Raw genomic sequence first — 18998 nt, 5'->3', positions numbered from 1 at the left:
GAGGAGAAGGTGAAAAGCCACACCCTTAAGAGAGAATTTTAAATGGAGGTTTCTGAGCCAAATGAATATTTGAAAAAATAATTTTCAGACTTTTTGTCAGCTTGTGCAAGTGTCAGGAGAGGGCTCTTATTTTTTTTTCTATGTTCAGCATCCACACTTTAACCCTTCACTGCACACAAAATTTTTGCTCTACTTAATGGTGGTTCATCCATGAAGTCACTGGTTTACTGCAATGTGTCCTGATCAATGAAATAAGAGCAGCAGTCTTTGAATGAAAATTTCTTCTCATAAGTGTGATGTGTCACCTTGGTGGCTATGTTTGTGTGCATGGTTTCCCACTTTCCCAGCATCCAGACCAGTAAATCTTGACAGTGAAGAAGGGGTTGTGTTGAAAAAGTGCTGGGAAGTAGCATAAATACGACTTGAGGAGTTTAAGTGCTGCCCTGATTTGTGCAATAAGTCACCAGTTGGGAAGGTTGTGAGAAGAAACTTTCACCTTATGCTTCTGATCTTAGCTGGAGTAAAGGATTGGATGCTCACGGTTGCTTTTTGGCAGTATCAGGGACTCTGAGTTTAATGCTGGCATTTTAACACTTAAGCAACTCTTGATTGATAATAAGAGTAACAAATGGCTGCAGGACCTGGTAGTTTTAACACCTTCTTCCTTCATGCCTTTTCTCCTTGTATATCTTTCTTTGTTTAAAAATATGCTCTGCATTCCTTAGTTTCCCCCAGTTATCCTATGTCATTTCAATAACAGCATAAAGCAGGTTAATGGAAGATGACCTTAAGTGCTATATAGTGTGTGTGTTTGCTAGTGTAGTAGTAATGCTCCTCAAATCCTGGTCAGCCTGAGAACTCTAAAATCCAGGCACTCAGTCCTACTTACATAAATGCAAAATGTTAGCATGGTCTGTGTACAAAGGAGAAGCCTCTCTGAGTAAGGCATCGTCTGTCTCTTTGTTAAAAGCGACTGCCCATGTCTCTGAATAACTGAGTGGTTGAAAAGAAATTAGGGTCTGGTTTGGTTAGAGGCTGTTTCTAGAAATAGCTTCCAGGAATTTTTAGAGAACAAAATCTTACAAAAGTTTAGCTAAAAGAGCAGCAATCAAGTGACAAGAAGTATTGTGGCAGTACCCAAACTAAGTGGGTCACAGATTCAGGTTTAGTTCTGAGTTAAATTAGAAGTTAGAAAGAGATTTCCACCGGGGATAGAAGGGTGAAGCATTTTCTATTGCTTTCCTACCTCACCTTTCTGTGAGGTGCAGTGTGTGAAAGCACGTGAGTCCCATGAACTAATGCACAGCAGAAGGCAGCCAAGCAAACCATGCTGCTAGGGAGGAGAAAAAAAAAAATCATCTTATCTGGCTTCTTTTGAACTTTCCAGAAGGAATATTTTCATTGCTTCCTACTGTGAGCCGCAAACCTTTTTATAGGACTCTGGTGATAGGTCCACCAAGTTGTGCAGTGCTGTTCGGTCCTCATCTGGAAGTAGCAACATCTTTTGTTTTGAATAATGTCCTTTGTTCCAAGCATCTTATTTTTGAGGAATCAGTTGCTCATTTCAGTAACCATTAACTATTTACTGGTTTTAAAATTAAAATTTGCTTCAGCTATTAGTAAAAAATTGATTGTGTCTGTAGCAGTGATGCTGCTTATTTTGGTTTTGTTGTTTTTTGGTTTCTTTTAGGACTCCTGGCACTTCACTGGGAAGATGTTTCCTATTTCCTTGTCAGAAAATGCCAATCCTTTGATTCTTTTTCCTAAGATAAACTTTTTATACCACATCATTGATTAGCACTGACATTTTTTGCATTAGGCAGCTATTGCAAGAACAGAGCTGCAGTCTGTAATTACATCTGCTTTATCCCTGTGCTTGGGTCTTTGTGAGCTTTGAGTTACATTTGGTTCCTTTACTTGTACATTGATGTCCATAAATGAAATACCAAGCCACTGCAGAATATATAACTGGCATCCAAACACATCAGAAACGTGCAAGTGTACAGCCTGTATGGGACCGATCTCTCTGCATGAGGGATGGGGCTTCTCAGAGGATGCCAAGAGGTTGGTTGCTTTTTCAGGGCAGTGTTAGGTCAGGAGCAGATGCGGGCACCTTTCCCTCCTATTGAGAGAAGGCTCTTGCTACTTTTGTAAAAGGTATGAAACATTGGGCAATATTGAATTAAAAAAAAGTGTGGTTTTTTTTTTCTTTAAAGGGATTGCCTTTAAATTGATAATATCTGAAAAGACAGTACATAAGAAAGAACAAACAAAAATGTGTATAAGGCTTTCCTTCTAATTTATATCTCTTAAAGAGGTGGTCGTGGGGAAACCCCAAAGCTTAAAAAGCAGCATTCTGTGTGTCCCTTAACTCCAGTGCTGTCAAATCTGCTCAGGGAAAGAATTTTTCTAATCTAAGAAAAAAAAAAAATCTGTTTTACGTGGGCTCTTTCTCAGCAAGAGTTTGTAGCTTCATTCATTGGCATAGAGGAGTCTGCTCCAAGTAAGGATGGTGCCACATTTTAGCTCAATAGCTGTCTCTTAGCTTATTCATGCTAGTGTGTCTTCAATGTTCACTGATATAACCTTTGTGTGTTCTGGGACCAAGTAATAACTTTGTTGAGGATTTTTGTTTGTTTTTTTTTTTATTCAGAAATCACATTGTATACCAGGATGGATAAATGCTATTTGGTTGTATAGTTCAAATTTTGAAGAGAATAGGATTTTGACTTGATTATTGTTTTGTTGCTTTTTAAAAATTACTTTCATAAAAGAAGGTATGTTATTTACTCCATGTGTTAAGTGATCCTCTCAGACACTCTTCAGTGTGACCAGAATTTTTTCTAACCTAAAAATCAATAACATTTTTTTTTTAAACCCCAACTGTAAGAGCAATGACTTTAACTTCAAAAATGTTATCAGTGAGGCAGTACTGAATGCTGTGCAGACAGAGAAAGCAGGATGCTTCTGTGTGGCCTGTATTTCTTTCCTGGTCTTCACCTCTGTATCATTCATTACAGGCAGCAGAAGGAGCTTGAGAGTAGCAAAGGACATTGTGGAAACCTCTGTCCTTGTATTGATCCTGCATACGTGGCACCTCTGAGACTGTATTTCTCCTTAGAGAGGTGTAACTTCTCTCCTGGATATCTTGCTAGGATAGGCCCCCAACAAGGGTCTGCTCCCATGTCCTCTAGTGCAAGCTTATGGGTGCCCAGGGCACAGCCTGTCTGCCTTTCATGTCTTGGCCTGAAATAGTCACTGGAAAACCCAGAGAGCTTGTCCTCCCCCAGCCTCGGTGCTTGCTTGTATGTTGTATCTAGTAACCATAGCTTCAAAGCTCTGAAATGGTTGCAGTAAACTGGAGCTATGAAGTTTTGGGGCTGTCTGTACAGGGTGTCAGGCATTTGGGTTGTGTGCCGCTTAGCTACAGCCACATAACATACCCTTTTGCAGCTGATGCCGTTAATACTTGTATGTATCAGGTAGAATTGATGGAGTGATATCAACAATTCTTGGACTTAATTTTCCTCTCTGAAACTGCATTGGTGTATAATGTGCAGTAAAGCAAGCAGTCCCTGCTCCTGGGCTTGCTTTTCTGTAAAATGAGGAGCACTCGGAGGAGTAACGCTCATGTGCTCAATTAGCAGTAGCAAGGGCTAAAGATGCTCATGCCCCCACCCTGCTTGTTCCGGTCTCTCTGGTGGGGCTCTTGTGCCTGCAGCAGCAGAGGAACATGTACCTGCATGTTGGTGTTTTGGTGTCCCAGCTCAGACTTCTGCTGAAGCCCAGATGTGGGTGTCTCCCTTCTGGTGGGGGAACAGAGTTCGAAGCAGGGTGGCAGAAGCTGCTGTTGCTGCAGTGGATTGAGTCACCATCCTAAAGCTGGCAGGTCATAGTCCAGAGGGTCTTCGCTACTCACAGGTTATGGCCTCAAATGTTATGTGCAAAATAAGATTGCCTTGGAGATGTGTGGGGTTTGGTGAGCAGAAAGCTTGTTGGCTCAAGGGAACATTCACAATTACTCAACTGGCATGTAAAAGGATATTGCATTATGTCATTTGGTGCACAGTTCAACCTTTTTGAAAGCACTATCATTTCTTTAAAGAAGTCCTTGAGTTTTTAATTAATTATTTATTTTCTTTGTGAAATAATCTGCATGGCTTTTAGCAGGGATTCTCTTCAGTCTCTTCTCGTACTTGATTTTGCAGGGGAAACTTAAATTTTGAAGGCTTCCTTAGAGTAGCAGCTTGTAGTTAAAAAAATATATTTTTATTGTGTATAGTAAAAAAGCTGTACTGTAGTTGACTTGTAACTACTAGTGAAAAAAAATAGCTGAATCCATGGTTCCAGTAATTTGCTGCACAACTCCCAGATCTGTCTAAGCAGATCAGAGTTTGGCCATAACAGTCTTCTCAAGCTCATCCAGAAATTGGTGCCCCCTTTATTAGTCTGTCCTAGCTCTAGAAGGTTAAAGAAAAAAACCTCATAAAACCCATTCCTGTAAAAATATGTATTATTTAAAAAGAATGGGATTTAAAAATGTTTGTCTTCTTTTATCCACCACCGGAATTCAGGATTTTCATGTAAAGAATGAAAGCTGAAATACTATTTCAGTTTGTTTTGCTTAAGGGATGCTACCACCCCCCACCCCCAAATGAAAATATTGTAAGACTCAAGGTAAAATCAGTGATGAGAACTGGCAGCTTTGGTGTTATGTGTTCCCAGATGACCTTGAATATTTTTGCTACGTTGTTCATGAAATTACTTATGCTGATGCTAGCAGCATGTATGTAAATTGCTCTGAATAAACACCACTCCCTTACAAAAGTTTTGTATAAGTGCATGTTTACAAATAAATAGGTAACAAGTGTGCCAAAGCAAGCTGTGAGGCTCACAAAAACATTGATCCTAAAAGTATTGCTGAATAAGCAATAAGAATAAATAAAAAATATATTTTCCACTCTTAACACTTAAATTCTGTGAATAATCTGATAAACTCAAGCAGAAATGGTAATAGGTGTGTTGAGCAGGAGCAGGTACAGGACCCTCCATAGCACATTCTGGTTTCTATAGGATCACGTGCAATTGTCCCGCAGTGCTGTGTGGCGATGAAATTCTCCTCTGCTGTGCTCCTCTCTCCTGCATTTCCTAATGATCCATCCGAACATCTGTGCTCTCAATGTAACGTGCAGATGATGCAGCTGGAACTGGCAGTGGCAGAATTGTTTTCTCGATGGCACGAGTGTATTATTTTACCCTGGCTAATCTGTTGTCTCTGGTAGTGCTCGTCACCTCCTTCTCTGCTTGCTGGACACAACCAGAGCACCCCGGCAGAGCTGCCTGTGTGAAGGAGACATGCTTCACCCCCAGGCAAGGCTGGCACTTGGTACAAGTCACACCAGTCTGTCAGCTCCTGAAGCAATATTGATGACAGCTACAAAGCATTTGCAGGCTCGGCTCTGCTCTCCTGAATCCCGGCCAGCTTACATTTGGGCTGAGTAAGCAGCCAAGGCAGGACATGTTGAGAGAGGAGAGAAGTGCATTTTCAGGCCTTATTTTCATTTCATAGCTAAAAGGTGCATTTAGCCTTTGATGCAAAGCTTTGCTGCTGGTGCATTTCCTTTGGTACCCAAAGGGTGCAAGGAAGAGGGGAAGGTGTGCAAATATTCCTACTAGAAGAGATTCCACTTCTCATGTGGGCAAAAATATGGTTGTCATAATAATAGTTTTCAGTTACTGTTTTTCCTAAGACAAATGGAAAAGGGATTTTTTTTTTGTTTTATAACAGGAGATGATAGTTGTTTTTAATGACTGGCCCTTGTAGCCGTTGACTATTTGAGCTACATTGTTTGCATCCCAGCCTCTATGTAAGGTGCTGGTAAGAAGATCTGTGTTTAATCATCCAGGTCAGAAGTTTGGATTTGTAATGCCAGCACCTAATTTGGGAAAAGTTACTGCTGCAACAAATGTGAGAATTGTTCTGTTGAATTATTGTAAACTTTTCTCACAATCTGCATAAATAAATTGATATTGAGGAAACTACAGAACAGAATTTATTTTGCTGGCTTACTCTTGCTGTTGCTCTGCTTTTGAGAAAGTTGATGTGATCCAGAAGATGCAGGTTTCTCCAACATCCATTCCTGCCATCGTAGCTGCGGGTTGGCGGCTACGAAAACCTCACGTATAGGTGTGCTCTCCCATCCAGTACATTGACCGAGCCTGGTGACCCCTCCAGGCAGGTTTCTCTGAGGGCTAGCCCTCACTGATTGCAGAAGCAGGCACAGCTCAGGGTACAGGTGTTTGTAGGCCAACAGGCTTTCTGACACAGTGTCCTGGCTTGGGCTAGCATAGAGTTAATTTTCTTTCTAGCAGTTGGGGTAATGGCATTTGGGTGTTAGGATGAAAACAGTGCTGATAACACCCTAATGTTTTAGTTGTTGCCAAGCACTCAAGGACCTTTCAGTAGTTCATATTGCCCTACCAAAGAGAAGGTTGGGGGGCACCCCGGAAGCTGGGAGGGCACGCAGACCCAAACTGGCCAAAGAGGGTATACCATACCAATTATGCCATACTCAGCATAAAGGGGGGCTTGTGGAGGGAGAAGCACATGGGTCCAGGACATGCAGTTTTGGGAATGGTCCAGCTTTGGGACAGCTCTGAGCTGTACACCCCAAGTTGTGCAGTTCGGTGAGAAACTGCATTATGTATTACCAGTTTCATGTATTTTTGCTATAAAAGTCCTGTTATTTTACTGTTATTTCTCTCTGCTGTCCTAGTAAACTATCCTTATCCCAACCCACAAGGCTTGCCTTTGTTTTTTTTTTACTTTCCCCTTTCCCCATCCCAGAGCGAGTGGCTTTGAAAGCTCCCAGTTTGGGACAGAACCATGACACATGGCTAGAAATCAGGCAAGTCCAATGGTACACAAAAGGTGGGAAGTTAGGCTGCAAATGTCTTTGTGGAATGGTGCTGAAGGTGAGAAGTATGGGATGAGAAGGTTGTGGTGTAATAATTTCTTCAATGTAATACAATAGCTAATGTTTTCTATATGCAACATAGCGATTTTATAAACATTTTGCTGTGCATTTGTCTTTTATTGGTAGCATATTTCATATCCTTTGACCTGTGAAATCGGCATTCCCTATGTCATGTTTCCAAATGTAGCCTCTTAATAAAAAACATTTTAGGAAACTGAGGTGGCTCAGATAATATGCTAACTTCATACTCATAATATCCTTCAGCAGCAGTAAACCTTTGAGCAGTGCCTTTCTCCACCAGTGTAGCAGAGATTCTTCTGTTTATTTCCCTATCACATCCAATATCGGTCACGTCTGACCTTTGATCACTCAGTCTCTCACACTGAAACAATAATAAGCAGGAAACTTCATACTTGTGAGAAGGGAAAAAAAAGATTTGGGTTTTTTTCATATAACAGTGGCATTGCTTTTAAGAGGTGATGTGTCACTGGGTAGACTGTGGTAAAGTAGCAAATGCTCTCTCCCAACAGCACTCACCTTCTAAGTATATTTGTTTTACATATGTGTGCAAGTAACTATTTCTGACAAGCAGAGGTTTGTGGTTTGGTTGGTTTTGGGGTGGTGGTGGTGTGTTGTTTCTTTTTTTTAAAGTTATCTTTGGAAACTTTTTGCTTTAGGGCTGATTGGTTTAGACCTGTATAAAATCCAGCTTGCTTATGTAATACAGTGTTTGGATTTCTGCTGTGCTTTGGATGGCTGCAGTTACTGTTACATTGATACTATCGAATTATTAAACTTTATCCTTTAGTTAATAGCAGTTATGAATTATTTTTAGTCTTTCTTTCTTTTTTGCTTCAGAAACCAATGATTTAGGCAAATTTATCTGAAAATTGAAATCTTGTCTCCAATATGCTGAAGATAATGAAAAAATATATGTATATGATGAATAATGAGAAGATATCCAAGTTGTACAGAAGTCTTTTGTGGTGGAAGATAACAGTTGAATTGAAGTCTTTTGTAGTGGCTCAAATGTGTCAAAACAGTATTTCTCATCTACCATGACAGTGTGAAGAAAGCTTGGGGTCTTCATTGTGTTTCCATTGGTAGTTATAGACTGTTATTCAGTTAAGGTTCTCAGACTTTAAGTTTTTCTTTTTGTGTAGGAAAATGTTTTTAAAGTGTAGTTGGAGCTGAATTGATTTTGTGAGCATGTTAACAAACAGGTAGTCATCTGTCCTGAGAGAAGCTCTGCTCTTGGGATCCTACAAGCTTCTCTCTGGTTTCTCCTCTTGCCGGTTGCCTACAGATGGTCAGGGAGGGCAGATGAGAGAGTACATGGTGTGGCATCCCAGAACGTGTTGCTTGGTATAGATCTTTGTCTTATTACAGTGGAAAGCCATAATTATGGCTTTTGTTATAGATCTTTGTTATATACGGCTTTGTTAAAGATCTTTGCCTTATTACGGTGAAAAGGACCATATTTTCAAATATCAGTAATGCAGATAAGCAATTTGATCTCTTCCAGTGCCTCACTGGTGTGGCCTCACCTCAAGGGCTGTGTGCAGTTTTGGGTGCCTCAATATAAGGACAACATCAAACTCTTGGAGCATGTCCAGAGGAGGGTGACTAAGATGGTGAGAAAGTTTTAAATAGACACTATTAGTTGGCATCTTTCTGTAAAGGTAGACTCAAAGAAAACTTTCTGCAGGTGAATGCCACTGTTATACAACATTCTGCAACCGACATAAAATATTCAGTTACTCAAGACCATTACTTCATTAATGGATAGAAACAGGAAAGTTTCCAGTTGGTATGGAATTATGGAATGGAAGAAACAAGGACTGAAGGACTAGCATTAAGTAGGGATAGGGGACATTTTTATTCAGTGTTTTATCTTCTTTTCATTGTTTGAGCTTTCCTTTTACTTCTTATCAACATGTGATCTCACCAGTTCATTTTTCAGGTTTGTATTGTTTCCCTACTTGTAATCATCCTCATTAAACTCAAGTGTGAAGAAATAAATGAGGACTAGTGCAGGCTGCGTGTGGATTGATGTTGACAGATTTTGCTGTGTTAGAAAGCAGGAAAACATTGACGTGTTTAATTCCCCTTTAGGACTTGCATTTGCTAAGTGCCAGATTAAGTCTCATGAGAAAGCTTTGCATTCATGTTTCAGTATGGCCTTTCAGTTCAGAGGTGAAACAAGACAGTTTGAGGCATAATGGGTCGGGTAATAATGACTTTATCAGCTGAGATGACCTCACAGAAATTTAAACTGCAGGTTGCCTAAGGCCTGATTTTGCAATGTGCATCATTTAGCTCTTAACTTCAAGTGCGTTTGAAACCATTCTAATGGAGCAAAACACATGTCAACCTCGCTCCTACCTTCTATTCAAAAGCTGCCTAACTGTAACAGGGAAGGAGAAGCCACCAAAACACAGAATAAATCCCAGTGTGCCTCCTAGAGTATGGTGGAGCATTTAAAAACAAAGCAAAAACAAACCCAAAAAACCCAACAAAAAAAAAATTGGCAACTGGGCCACACCAGTCATTTAGGTCTCTAGTTCCCCATGTGACACAGCACCTACTATGTCACAAATACCAAAGTGTTACGTTTGTGCTGTGGACGTTTCCTGGTGGGTCATGTTCTTTGGTGGACTACTCAACAGCCTCTTCTCCAGCCTGTTCATCATCTGATGGAGCTTCATAGAGGCAGATTTGGTTTCCCCTTAGCCTTGCTTACCTCTTGTAGCTGAGAAGCTGTGTCTTCCTACCTCTTGCTTTTCTTCCAAACATTATTGTGCGAGTTAGCCCATGTTAAAACAAAGGTCTGGGGACATTCTATTTTCTAGAAGGGCAGATTTGTGTTCTGTTACCCATGCTGGAACTGCTCCCTTAAAACAGCTTCTTTCTGGATTCTGTATTTGTTGCTAGTTTTAGAGGAGAAAAGATTCTTTGCTGTGACTTACAAAAGCTCTTAAATAAAGGGATAAAAGGGGGTATCTGGTTTATTTGGGGGTGGTGGTGTGTTTATTTTGTGGGGTGTTTTTTTTCTTAATAGAATGAAAACATCACACTAAACATAATTCCAGCACATTCCTGTTGAATGCACACAGAAGCCTGAAGGAGCTACTCTAAACATCTAGTTTGGCCTGTGCATATGGATGATGGGCAATGTAGCACAAGGGTATCACAAGAAAGAAATTTAGCTTTAAGTAGGTGCAGCTTGACCCATTTACCTCTCTTGGGCTGTGTGGTGTTCTGCTGTTGGATGCTGTCAATGTGGGTGATTGATCCCTTTTGATGCTGTTGGATCTGTTGACCCTTAGGTCAGTGGCTGGAACTAATGTCCAGCTTGTTTGATAACCACATATCCCAGGGTCTGTCCCTCCTTGCTCTTCCATACCATTATGTGTATGGAGGAGGTTGGCATCCCCTGTGTTTGATCCAGATGCGCTGGAGTCAGAGGGCATGGACTGGCTCCATGTTGTGCCTCTGTTTAGCTATGCAAGGGGGCACAGCTTGGTGTTTGGAGAAAGTGCCAATACTGATTGTTGTTCTATTATTTTGGTGGTGGGGAGGGGGGGGGACACACCTTAAATTTTACTCTTGAGTGAATCTTAATCTTTAAATTAGTGGTAATGTGAGATTTACCATGCTATGATTTTAGAATAACTGTAATCATTTTAAGGAAACAAAGCCTAGGAACATTGTGGTGTTGAATGCAGAGTAAACTGGTGTTTGAAATGCAGCGTTGTACATCTGCACATATTAAAAAAAGGAGTTTAATTTCCTAATTTGTTTTGGATTTTACCCCCCCTTTCGTCATGTTCATCCCTGGTTTATTTTCTTCCTTTTGTGTCTATAATTGCATACATTATTAGAACTGGCAAGATGAGCACCTCCAGATGCATCCTACAGGAACCCAGCCAATGCTGACTCTATTGCCTTGTCAGACTGCATGCCAACTCAGTGAAGCTTGGTTGTCAAAATCTATTCCCTTTCTTCACTGCTTCTAAACCCATCTTCTCACATAATATTTTGATATAGGGTGACTGACGAGGACCTCAGGATCTGACCAAGCTTGCAAAGGTGTCTTCTAGTAACTTGAACCATCATAGTTAAAAGGAGTGTTTTGAAATAGCATGCTCAAGTAAACTCTCATTCTTCTGTCAGATTACGTGACTCAAGGGATTTATGATCTGTTACATTGTACCTTTCACTGTTTTTTTTGTGAGGTTTTTTCCTTTAAATTTTCTCTGAATTTTTATGATTGAATACAAAATAAATTCACTAATTTAGCTAAACATTTTGATGTGATGTCTTCCAGCAAGACAACAACTGCTCTTCCCCTTGGGAAAGAATATACTCATTCTACTTATTATTTTACAGGTGTCAGGCAGCAGCATATCAATGTTGCTCCTTCTACAGGATCTTTTCCTAACTGGAGATCTATACTATCACCAACACGGCCTTCCACAGAAACTAAGACTTCCTCAATAGTTGATATTTCTATGGGACAGACTTTGGAAAATGGTAACTTGCTTCAGATGATAAAAACAACACTGACTGGCACACGTACTAGGACTTTGGATCAAACTCAGCTGTTGCCCACTCTTTATCAAGGCAGTGGGAACAGTGCATCCCAGGAACCTGCTGAAGTTTCAGCTGAATCACCTTTGAGGACATCATCTCATGATGCAGATGAAACAGCTGCTGTGTCAGGTTTGCCTCAACTTGGTATGTTTGCCACATTGTCCACTACCCCATCAGTGACACATCCAAGTACAGCCGTGCCATTTCAGCTAATACCATTAGAAACACCCTCCATTTCAAAAGAAAGCACATCAAGATCAGGCATGCTTTCTGCTCTTCCATCATCATCACTTTCCTCATGGGCAATTCAGTCACTTCATACTGCTAACTTTTCTAAACCAGCTGTACTGCACGTCAAAGTGCCTTTGTCTGCAGATCCCGAAGGTTTCTTCAACACAGGTTCAGCCAGCATGCAGGTTAGTGAAAGCAGAAATAGTCCTCTAAGTGCAGTCCCTGTAGTACATTCCAGTATGGTGAACCCCAGAAAGGGCCGTGAGTTGTTTAAGGGTGCTGTGCCTTTCAGTCAGTTTGGATCAACAGCAGTGCCTTTCACAGAAATAGTGGGAAAAGGGTCTCCTTCTGAAAGGACCTCAGTTTATCTGTATACTCTGATAGTTCTGTGTCAAAAAACCACCAGTCTTCCCTCCCAGTAACATCTGGAAGCCTGCCACAGTTTCCAAATGACAGTATGTATAATGTGTCTTCTGCTGGAATAACAACAAACAGTCAGCAATTTAAGGCGGCATTGACTGACAGAAACAGTGACACTACCCCTCTGTCATCATCAGTTTTTCAGGATAAAGCTGAGGTTCCTACATCAGTTTTCCATCCTATGGGTACTCCACACCTAATACCCCAAATGAGCCATCCTCAGTCTTCTGCAGCACTGACTAATTTCACTGCAGGCTCTACCAGTGCACCTTTCCTGTTATCAGCTTCTGAGAGTCTGGCTGAGGTCTCCAGCTCAACAGAGAGCATGTCTTTCTTTCCACTGCCAAAATCACTTATTCCAGACACAAAGCACGCTCACAGTGCAGCGCCGCTGGCACGAGCATTTAGAAGTGAAACAGATTTTCTCTTTAGAAATGCAACAGACTCCTTGACAAGCACAAGGTCTCCCTTGCTAATTGGGATAAACGGCACCTTTGCTAGGACAGCATGCACAGACAGTCCTAGGGCAGCTGTGGCTGGTGAGGATGCTTTCCAAATCCCTTTGTTTCCTCACAGCACTCAGTGACTCTGAATGAGACTTTTGCAGAAGACCTGATTGATGGCACTTATCAGCCAAACGCCATGCAATGGACAACTGATTCTGCACATCTGATGGCATTCCTGTGGAAAGAATAGCTCAACAGCCTTTCACAAGAGAGGTGACAGCTAAAATGTCCACCAACTTTAATGCTAGTAGTGTTTTGCCTTCTGAATCTCAGCTTTCCAGTGTTTCTCCAGATATCCAAATGAGTGAATTGCCCGTAGGATTAAACATACTAGGCACTGGTTTGGAAATGAGCATGACTAGTCCTGATTTGGCTGCTGTGCTGTTAATTACTTCCACTACAAGCCTTTAAAAACCTGACCCTCCTATCACAGATACCTCTGCTGGTAGTATCTTTGTAACTGCATATCTTCTGCCTCATAGTGTAGAAAGTCCAGAGGTAACTGCAAATGAAGACAGAAACAGAAGAGTACCCAGTGCTGTGACCACACATGCAGAATTTTCACCTCTGAGAGCTTTAAATTGTTTTGCCTTTCTTCAGACTTCACATTCAGTGGATAGAAAGCATCTCGCCTCTGTTGAGCCTCCAGCATTGAGTACGCAGCCACCACTGGTTTCCATGACAATGGTTCACCACAGCTCCAGCTTTTCTAGGATTTCAAGTGTGGACTCTGAAAGCAATTTAGATCCTGTCAGCTCTCCTGAAGTAACAGTTTCTATGTGGACCAATAAAGTATTGCTGCCTTCAGCTGGCACTAGTATTCCTTCAGTAAAAACTTCAGCCAAAACTGTGGTAAGAGAAGATCTTCCAAGTACTTCTGCATTGGAAACTGAGTACCATGCACCATACTCGGTAGTTTCAAGTCTGCAAAAGAAAATGAATACAAATAAGCAGCCGCTCTTCTCCACCCCCTCATCGAGCTATACACATGGAAACTTTAGCCGAAATGTTTTGAATTTCCCCTTTGCTGGAGTGAGGTTTAATAGTTTTCCAGAATTTGACACAGATACGTTTGCACTGAAAAGGTCTCCTGTTCAACGTTCATCCCTTGCTATCCCTGTGACAGTACCTGACCCCCTGCAAAAAAAAGCATGGGAACACAGTTGAAAGCATTGCTAATTCCTTTCCTGTTGGAGAAGTTAGTATATGCTGTGAAGCACCTCTCCATTACTATGTGCTTCCTGTTAATGATACAGGTGCTCTCCCTAGCTCTCTAGAATCACAAACAACTGATGCTGGAAAGATTACTTTGTTGACAAAAGACTTAGGCACGATACTGACGTTGGCTCTTCAGCTCACTGACAACTTGACTTTTTCAGCCAGTTATGGAAACGGTGCCATCCACAGCATGCTGCCAACAGAGTCGCCTTTTCCCATAACCAAGCCTTCTACCTCAGCTCTCTTGTGTAGTTTTATTACAGAAGAAGACAGCAGTTCTGGAAATCTTCCAGAATTTGTAGATGACCGATTAGAGTCTTCTGATTATTTGGTTATAGATGATAAAAATCCAACTGCATTTAGTATGGAGAAATGGGACACAAGTGCTACAAGCCATAGTCTAGTTCCAAGTAAATATGTCTAATAAAGCTACCAAGGGCATCCCATTGCAAACCCTTACCACCAGCACTCTGCAGTCAGTCATCATAACTTCTGTCCATGCATCACCAACACCACTGATTTTCTCCTTTTTTGTCAACAACCAACTTTACCCATTCTGTCATTACAGTGTTATCTGGAGCATCTTCTGGTGTAATACCTACAGTAGGAACTTCAGAAGCAAAACCACTAACAAGAAAATCATCTGCAGCTTCACCAGTGCCAGCTTCTTCCTTCTTTTCTCTAGGCACTGAAAACACACCTTTGCCATCTGTGATGGCTTTAAACACACCGATACTGACACTAACAAAAAATAACACTGCCACAAACTTTGCATCAGACCTAAGCTCTGTAGGAACACATACAGATTTTCCTTTTGCAGCAAGAAACACAACTGTATCACCCGTGGACATGACAGCTACGCTCGTAACCCCTAAAAGCAGCCTAGTCACGGCTTCCACACTTGCACCCACAGCACATACACCAAGCCAGATAGAAACAACTGTAGCTGACACTCAGAAGTTCCCAAGCTCAGAAATCACCAAAACATCAACCCCATATCCACTGACAATTACAGCAGCTTTGACATCTATTACAGCATCAGCGAAAACAACTAGGCTCCCCCCTACTCCAGTGGAAAGCACTTCTGCTCCTCCTGAAACCACAGCAGCAGCGGCTTTTGCTAACATGACGGCAGCTCCTCCCCTGGATTGCCGGCTCTCCAAGAACCTTATGGTTAAAACAGGTATGTGGGACCACTGAATTTGCATAAAGGACCTCACTTGTCTGTGAAGGGAAGCTGGTGATGAGTGGGCAATACACTCTAGTGTCAAAGAACATGGACACATTAGTGATTATTCTGGGGACAAGGCTGCTGCACTAACAAACCATGCAGATAAAAGCAGGGCTGATAGTGTGGGGATGGAATTTGCTTTATTGGTAGCTTGGATTTTAAAATGAACGTGTGCAAGTAGTGAGATCTGGCACTCTCAGTGGATCACTGCAGGGATCTAGCAGAACTACTGATGTGAAGTGCCAGCCCAGAATGATGTGAGGCTTGCAGCAAGGAGTCCGTATTTCTGAAGACAACAGCACAGTAACCTGTCTTTGTCCTTGTTTACATATGAATACCTAATTCTGGTTTTATATGAAAACCTAATTTTATTATTAAAGTTTCATTTGAAAATGATGTTTAGTATTTAGAGTTGAACACTTCAAAATAGGAGGATTTTGAGGTTTCTATGCGAACAGTACCACTATGGCTTTAGCCTTTTTTTGTCACAGACAGCTTTCCTTAGCAGCAGGGACTCTGGGCAAGAGGGGTCTGGGACAGGTCTTGCCCAGGCTTCATAAGGAGCCCTTAAGGTAGCACGGCACTGCAAGATGTGTGTATCTTGGAGACCTCAGCAAAGAATAACAGCTACATAAAGGGTTTATGACCTTGTATAGAACTGAATGATACTGGGAACAGTAAACCAAGTGGCTTTTGGACCTAGTGTGTATTCAGTAGCTGCTAAACAGCTACATCAGTAGTAAGATGAGTACAACAACTAATTCTAAAGGTAGAAGTTGCTTGTATACAGTGTGTGATTGAAAGTACTTAAGTGCAGATATAAAGTTATTTCCACAAATTATAAGGGAAAAAGAAAAAGGTAACTATAATATCAGTAAAGAAAGTGGAAAATAATTCTAGCAGTGGGAGAACATGTTTCTTTGTTTATTTAACTCTGTCTGTGAAGTTATGAAACACACATAGGCCTGCCTGTGCGGCACCAGCTCAATCCCTTGGGAAGGCTGCACCAGTCTATCTGCTGGCAATCAAGCAGTATCATACCTCACTGAGAATGGCAGTGTGGCCAAGACTGAGTTCTTGTTGTTAAAGAAATTGCATTTGTTAGACCTCTTTCTGGAAACAATAATCCATTGCTATGGGATAAATGGGGAGCTGGGGATGGAGCTGAGGCCTGCAGCTCTTGCTCCCATTGGAGCTGCTGCAGATGCTAGCTGCTTTGATCTCCACCCCACTAGCACAATCTAAAGCAATTTAAGAAAGCAAACAGTAGCATGGTAATGTCAACATGTGGCTCTTGTTGTTCCACAGTTCTGTTTCTGAACACAAGGAGGATGCTGATCAGCAATGCCTTCAAGGAGAATGTGAGAAAAGGACTAAGCCAAGTGCTGAGACGAGCTTTCAACCAAAATGTCAGTGCTCAGGTAAGCGTGCTTGGCTTACCTGCATGATCTTGCCAAAACAGCTCTCCCACCAAGAGAATCCCAACTGGCTGCAGCTCCAAGGGAGTCTCTGGATGCAGGAAGCTTCTTGGAGGGGGGCACCAAGCTTTTCCATGGAAAGCAGATATAGGTGGCACACACTTCGGGCTCTAAAAATGTAAGGACCACTCCAAAGTATTTGCTGTTTTGTTTGATGAAATAGAAGGGAGAAATGCAACTTTTTTTAATGTGTTCTGAGAAACAACTATTGACAGCAGTTTCCTCCTCCCCCAGCAGCTCAGGAATGACTCCAATTCATGGTTAGTTAAGTGGTGCTGTGCTCAGCCTGGATCAATTGCAAAAGCAGGGCTGGTAAATGGGGTGTCACTGCTGTCAGTCTGCTCCCTGGTTTGAATACCCAGTAGCTGACAAGTGCAATTACACAGGGATGAAAATCCCAGGCAGGTAGAAAGCACGCTTTATTGAAAATAAATGAGGGAGACGTGTTCATCACTTTGCAGCTAAACTGCACAATCCTCCGCATTGTTGAGTGTAAGAGCAAGCTTAGGTGGGTTGCTGGGGCACTCTTCTCTGCAACACAGGCCCCCGTGCACTTAGGCAGGGCTTTATGTTGAGTCCTAGGCTGTTATGAGTTATAGTCACCAAGCCATTGGGAAGGAAAAAAGTAATTTTGCTCAACATATAGAGCTTTTATGTTAAGCGTGATTGCTCAACATAAAAGCTGCACTTCTGTTCCTGTGCTCTATTGGTGTAAGTTTGGATGATGTTACTTGGTTTGGGAATTGTATGTTCCAGAATCTCAGCAGCAGTAATGAAAACTGTCAGGGTTCTTTTGCCCACTTTCTTGTAAACCTGAGAGAAGCTGCCTTTCCCTAATGGAGGTAACCAGCTAAACATATGTGGAGGACTTTTTGGAAACTTTATAGTCTTTCAAAAAGCTGTGTCCAAACTTTCAATAACAGGCATGCACAAAGTCAGTGGACTTCAGGTATGAAGTAGGAGATGAATTACAGAATCGTAGGGTTTGGAAGGGACCTCAAGAGATCATTGGGTCCAACCCCCAATGATGGTCTCTGGGTTCTCTTTATTTTTATATTCATAAGTAAAATGCCCAAGTACATATCCACGTATGAAGCCCCAGTCTAACTTAGAGGTAAATGTGTTCTGGTAGCAATACTGTACTGCTTCAGTATGGAGCACATCTTGCATGGATTTGGCCTAAAGCTTCCTGAGTAGTTCCACTAATGCTGTGTCTGATGTGACACTGACTGATTCTGTAGGGCTTATAGGGAACTACAGGATTAAAACCCTTCAAGGCAACTACATTCAGGGTGAGAAGTTCCGTCAAATAGTATTTGTACTGCAAACAAAACAATAATTAAAAAAAGTTTTCTTGTGTGTTTTAGGTTGAAATCCTGGAGCAATCAAATAATGTAACAGTCGGTTACTATGTTACGCGGGGCAGACTGGTCTTTATGCCAGCTGCTGTAATTGAAAGGGTCCTTGCATATGGCATTAGCAACGCCACAGCAGACATAAAGCAGCATGTACCACACCTCCAGTCTGTGGCTGCCCTGGCCCTGCCGTGGCAGCCCCTTCCCGCATACCACTTCCAGCTGAAAACAGGTGAGTGAGCTTCAGCACATCTGCACCCAGTGTTACTGGTTCAGTGCCCAGGGATGATGGTCCTCCTCCCCTTTGCTGTCCTGCCTCAGCTATCCTGTGCAGCAGCAGGATGAGCTCTGCTTTGGTTTCACATGTTGAAGTTCTGGGTACAAGCAGGACAGCCGAGGTGTTCCGCTGTCACCTCTGTGGCACTGCTGTGAAATGAAGCGGCGTTGCATCAGGGATGGATTGTGCCAATATGCTTGATGGAGACTTGGCATTTGATTAAAATTGACTTTGATGGGTTGAGCAGTAACCTGTGGGTTTCTTTTGAGGATGATCAGATGAGAAACACAACTCTGCAATATGTGTATGTATTGTTCTGCCTGGACCCATTGGATTTGATGTGGGTTCCCTGCCATCAGACCCATGGCCACTGTGTGTGACACTGTGTGTGATATAGTCTACCTTTTCTGCAGTGTAGCAAAAAGGTAGAATATATTAGAGGGCAGTGTGCTGTAAAACAATGAATTTAATGGTAAAAAGACTTCTTATGTGTGTACTTATATATTTAAATATGCTTACTTACTGCAGTTAGCCAGTTAGGTATATTTTTTCCTAGCATGAAGAGAATGAGAATCAATATTATGATTAATTATGTCTTGCAAGAGCAAATGACCTTCAAGTATGCCTTGCATCTTAGAATAATTTTTTTTACTGCCTGGCTCTGAGCATTTGTACAGTGAACTGGTCTTACCATCTTATAAATCACTGG

At 41.8% G+C, this 18998-nt stretch overlaps 1 protein-coding gene across 1 annotated transcript in view; it reads left to right on the top strand.

Annotated features, from left to right (window-relative positions):
• The window catches only part of KIAA1549L (KIAA1549 like), a gene marked incomplete at both ends in the record, with an annotated part of 125206 nt that overhangs the window by 47684 nt on the left and 58524 nt on the right, over positions 1-18998 (top strand). The window contains 4 exons of the mRNA XM_084263630.1: positions 11370-11717; positions 14517-15131; positions 16488-16600; positions 18025-18244. Coding sequence (XP_084119756.1) covers positions 11370-11717; positions 14517-15131; positions 16488-16600; positions 18025-18244 — 1296 coding nt within the window. The remainder of the gene's footprint in view (positions 1-11369; positions 11718-14516; positions 15132-16487; positions 16601-18024; positions 18245-18998) is intronic.

Source organism: Gallinula chloropus (assembly GCF_964237585.1).
Source record: "Gallinula chloropus genome assembly, chromosome: 4".
Classification (NCBI taxonomy): domain Eukaryota; kingdom Metazoa; phylum Chordata; class Aves; order Gruiformes; family Rallidae; genus Gallinula; species Gallinula chloropus.
Note: the sequence above shows the minus strand (reverse complement) of the source record. Positions and strands in the feature narration are given on the sequence as shown.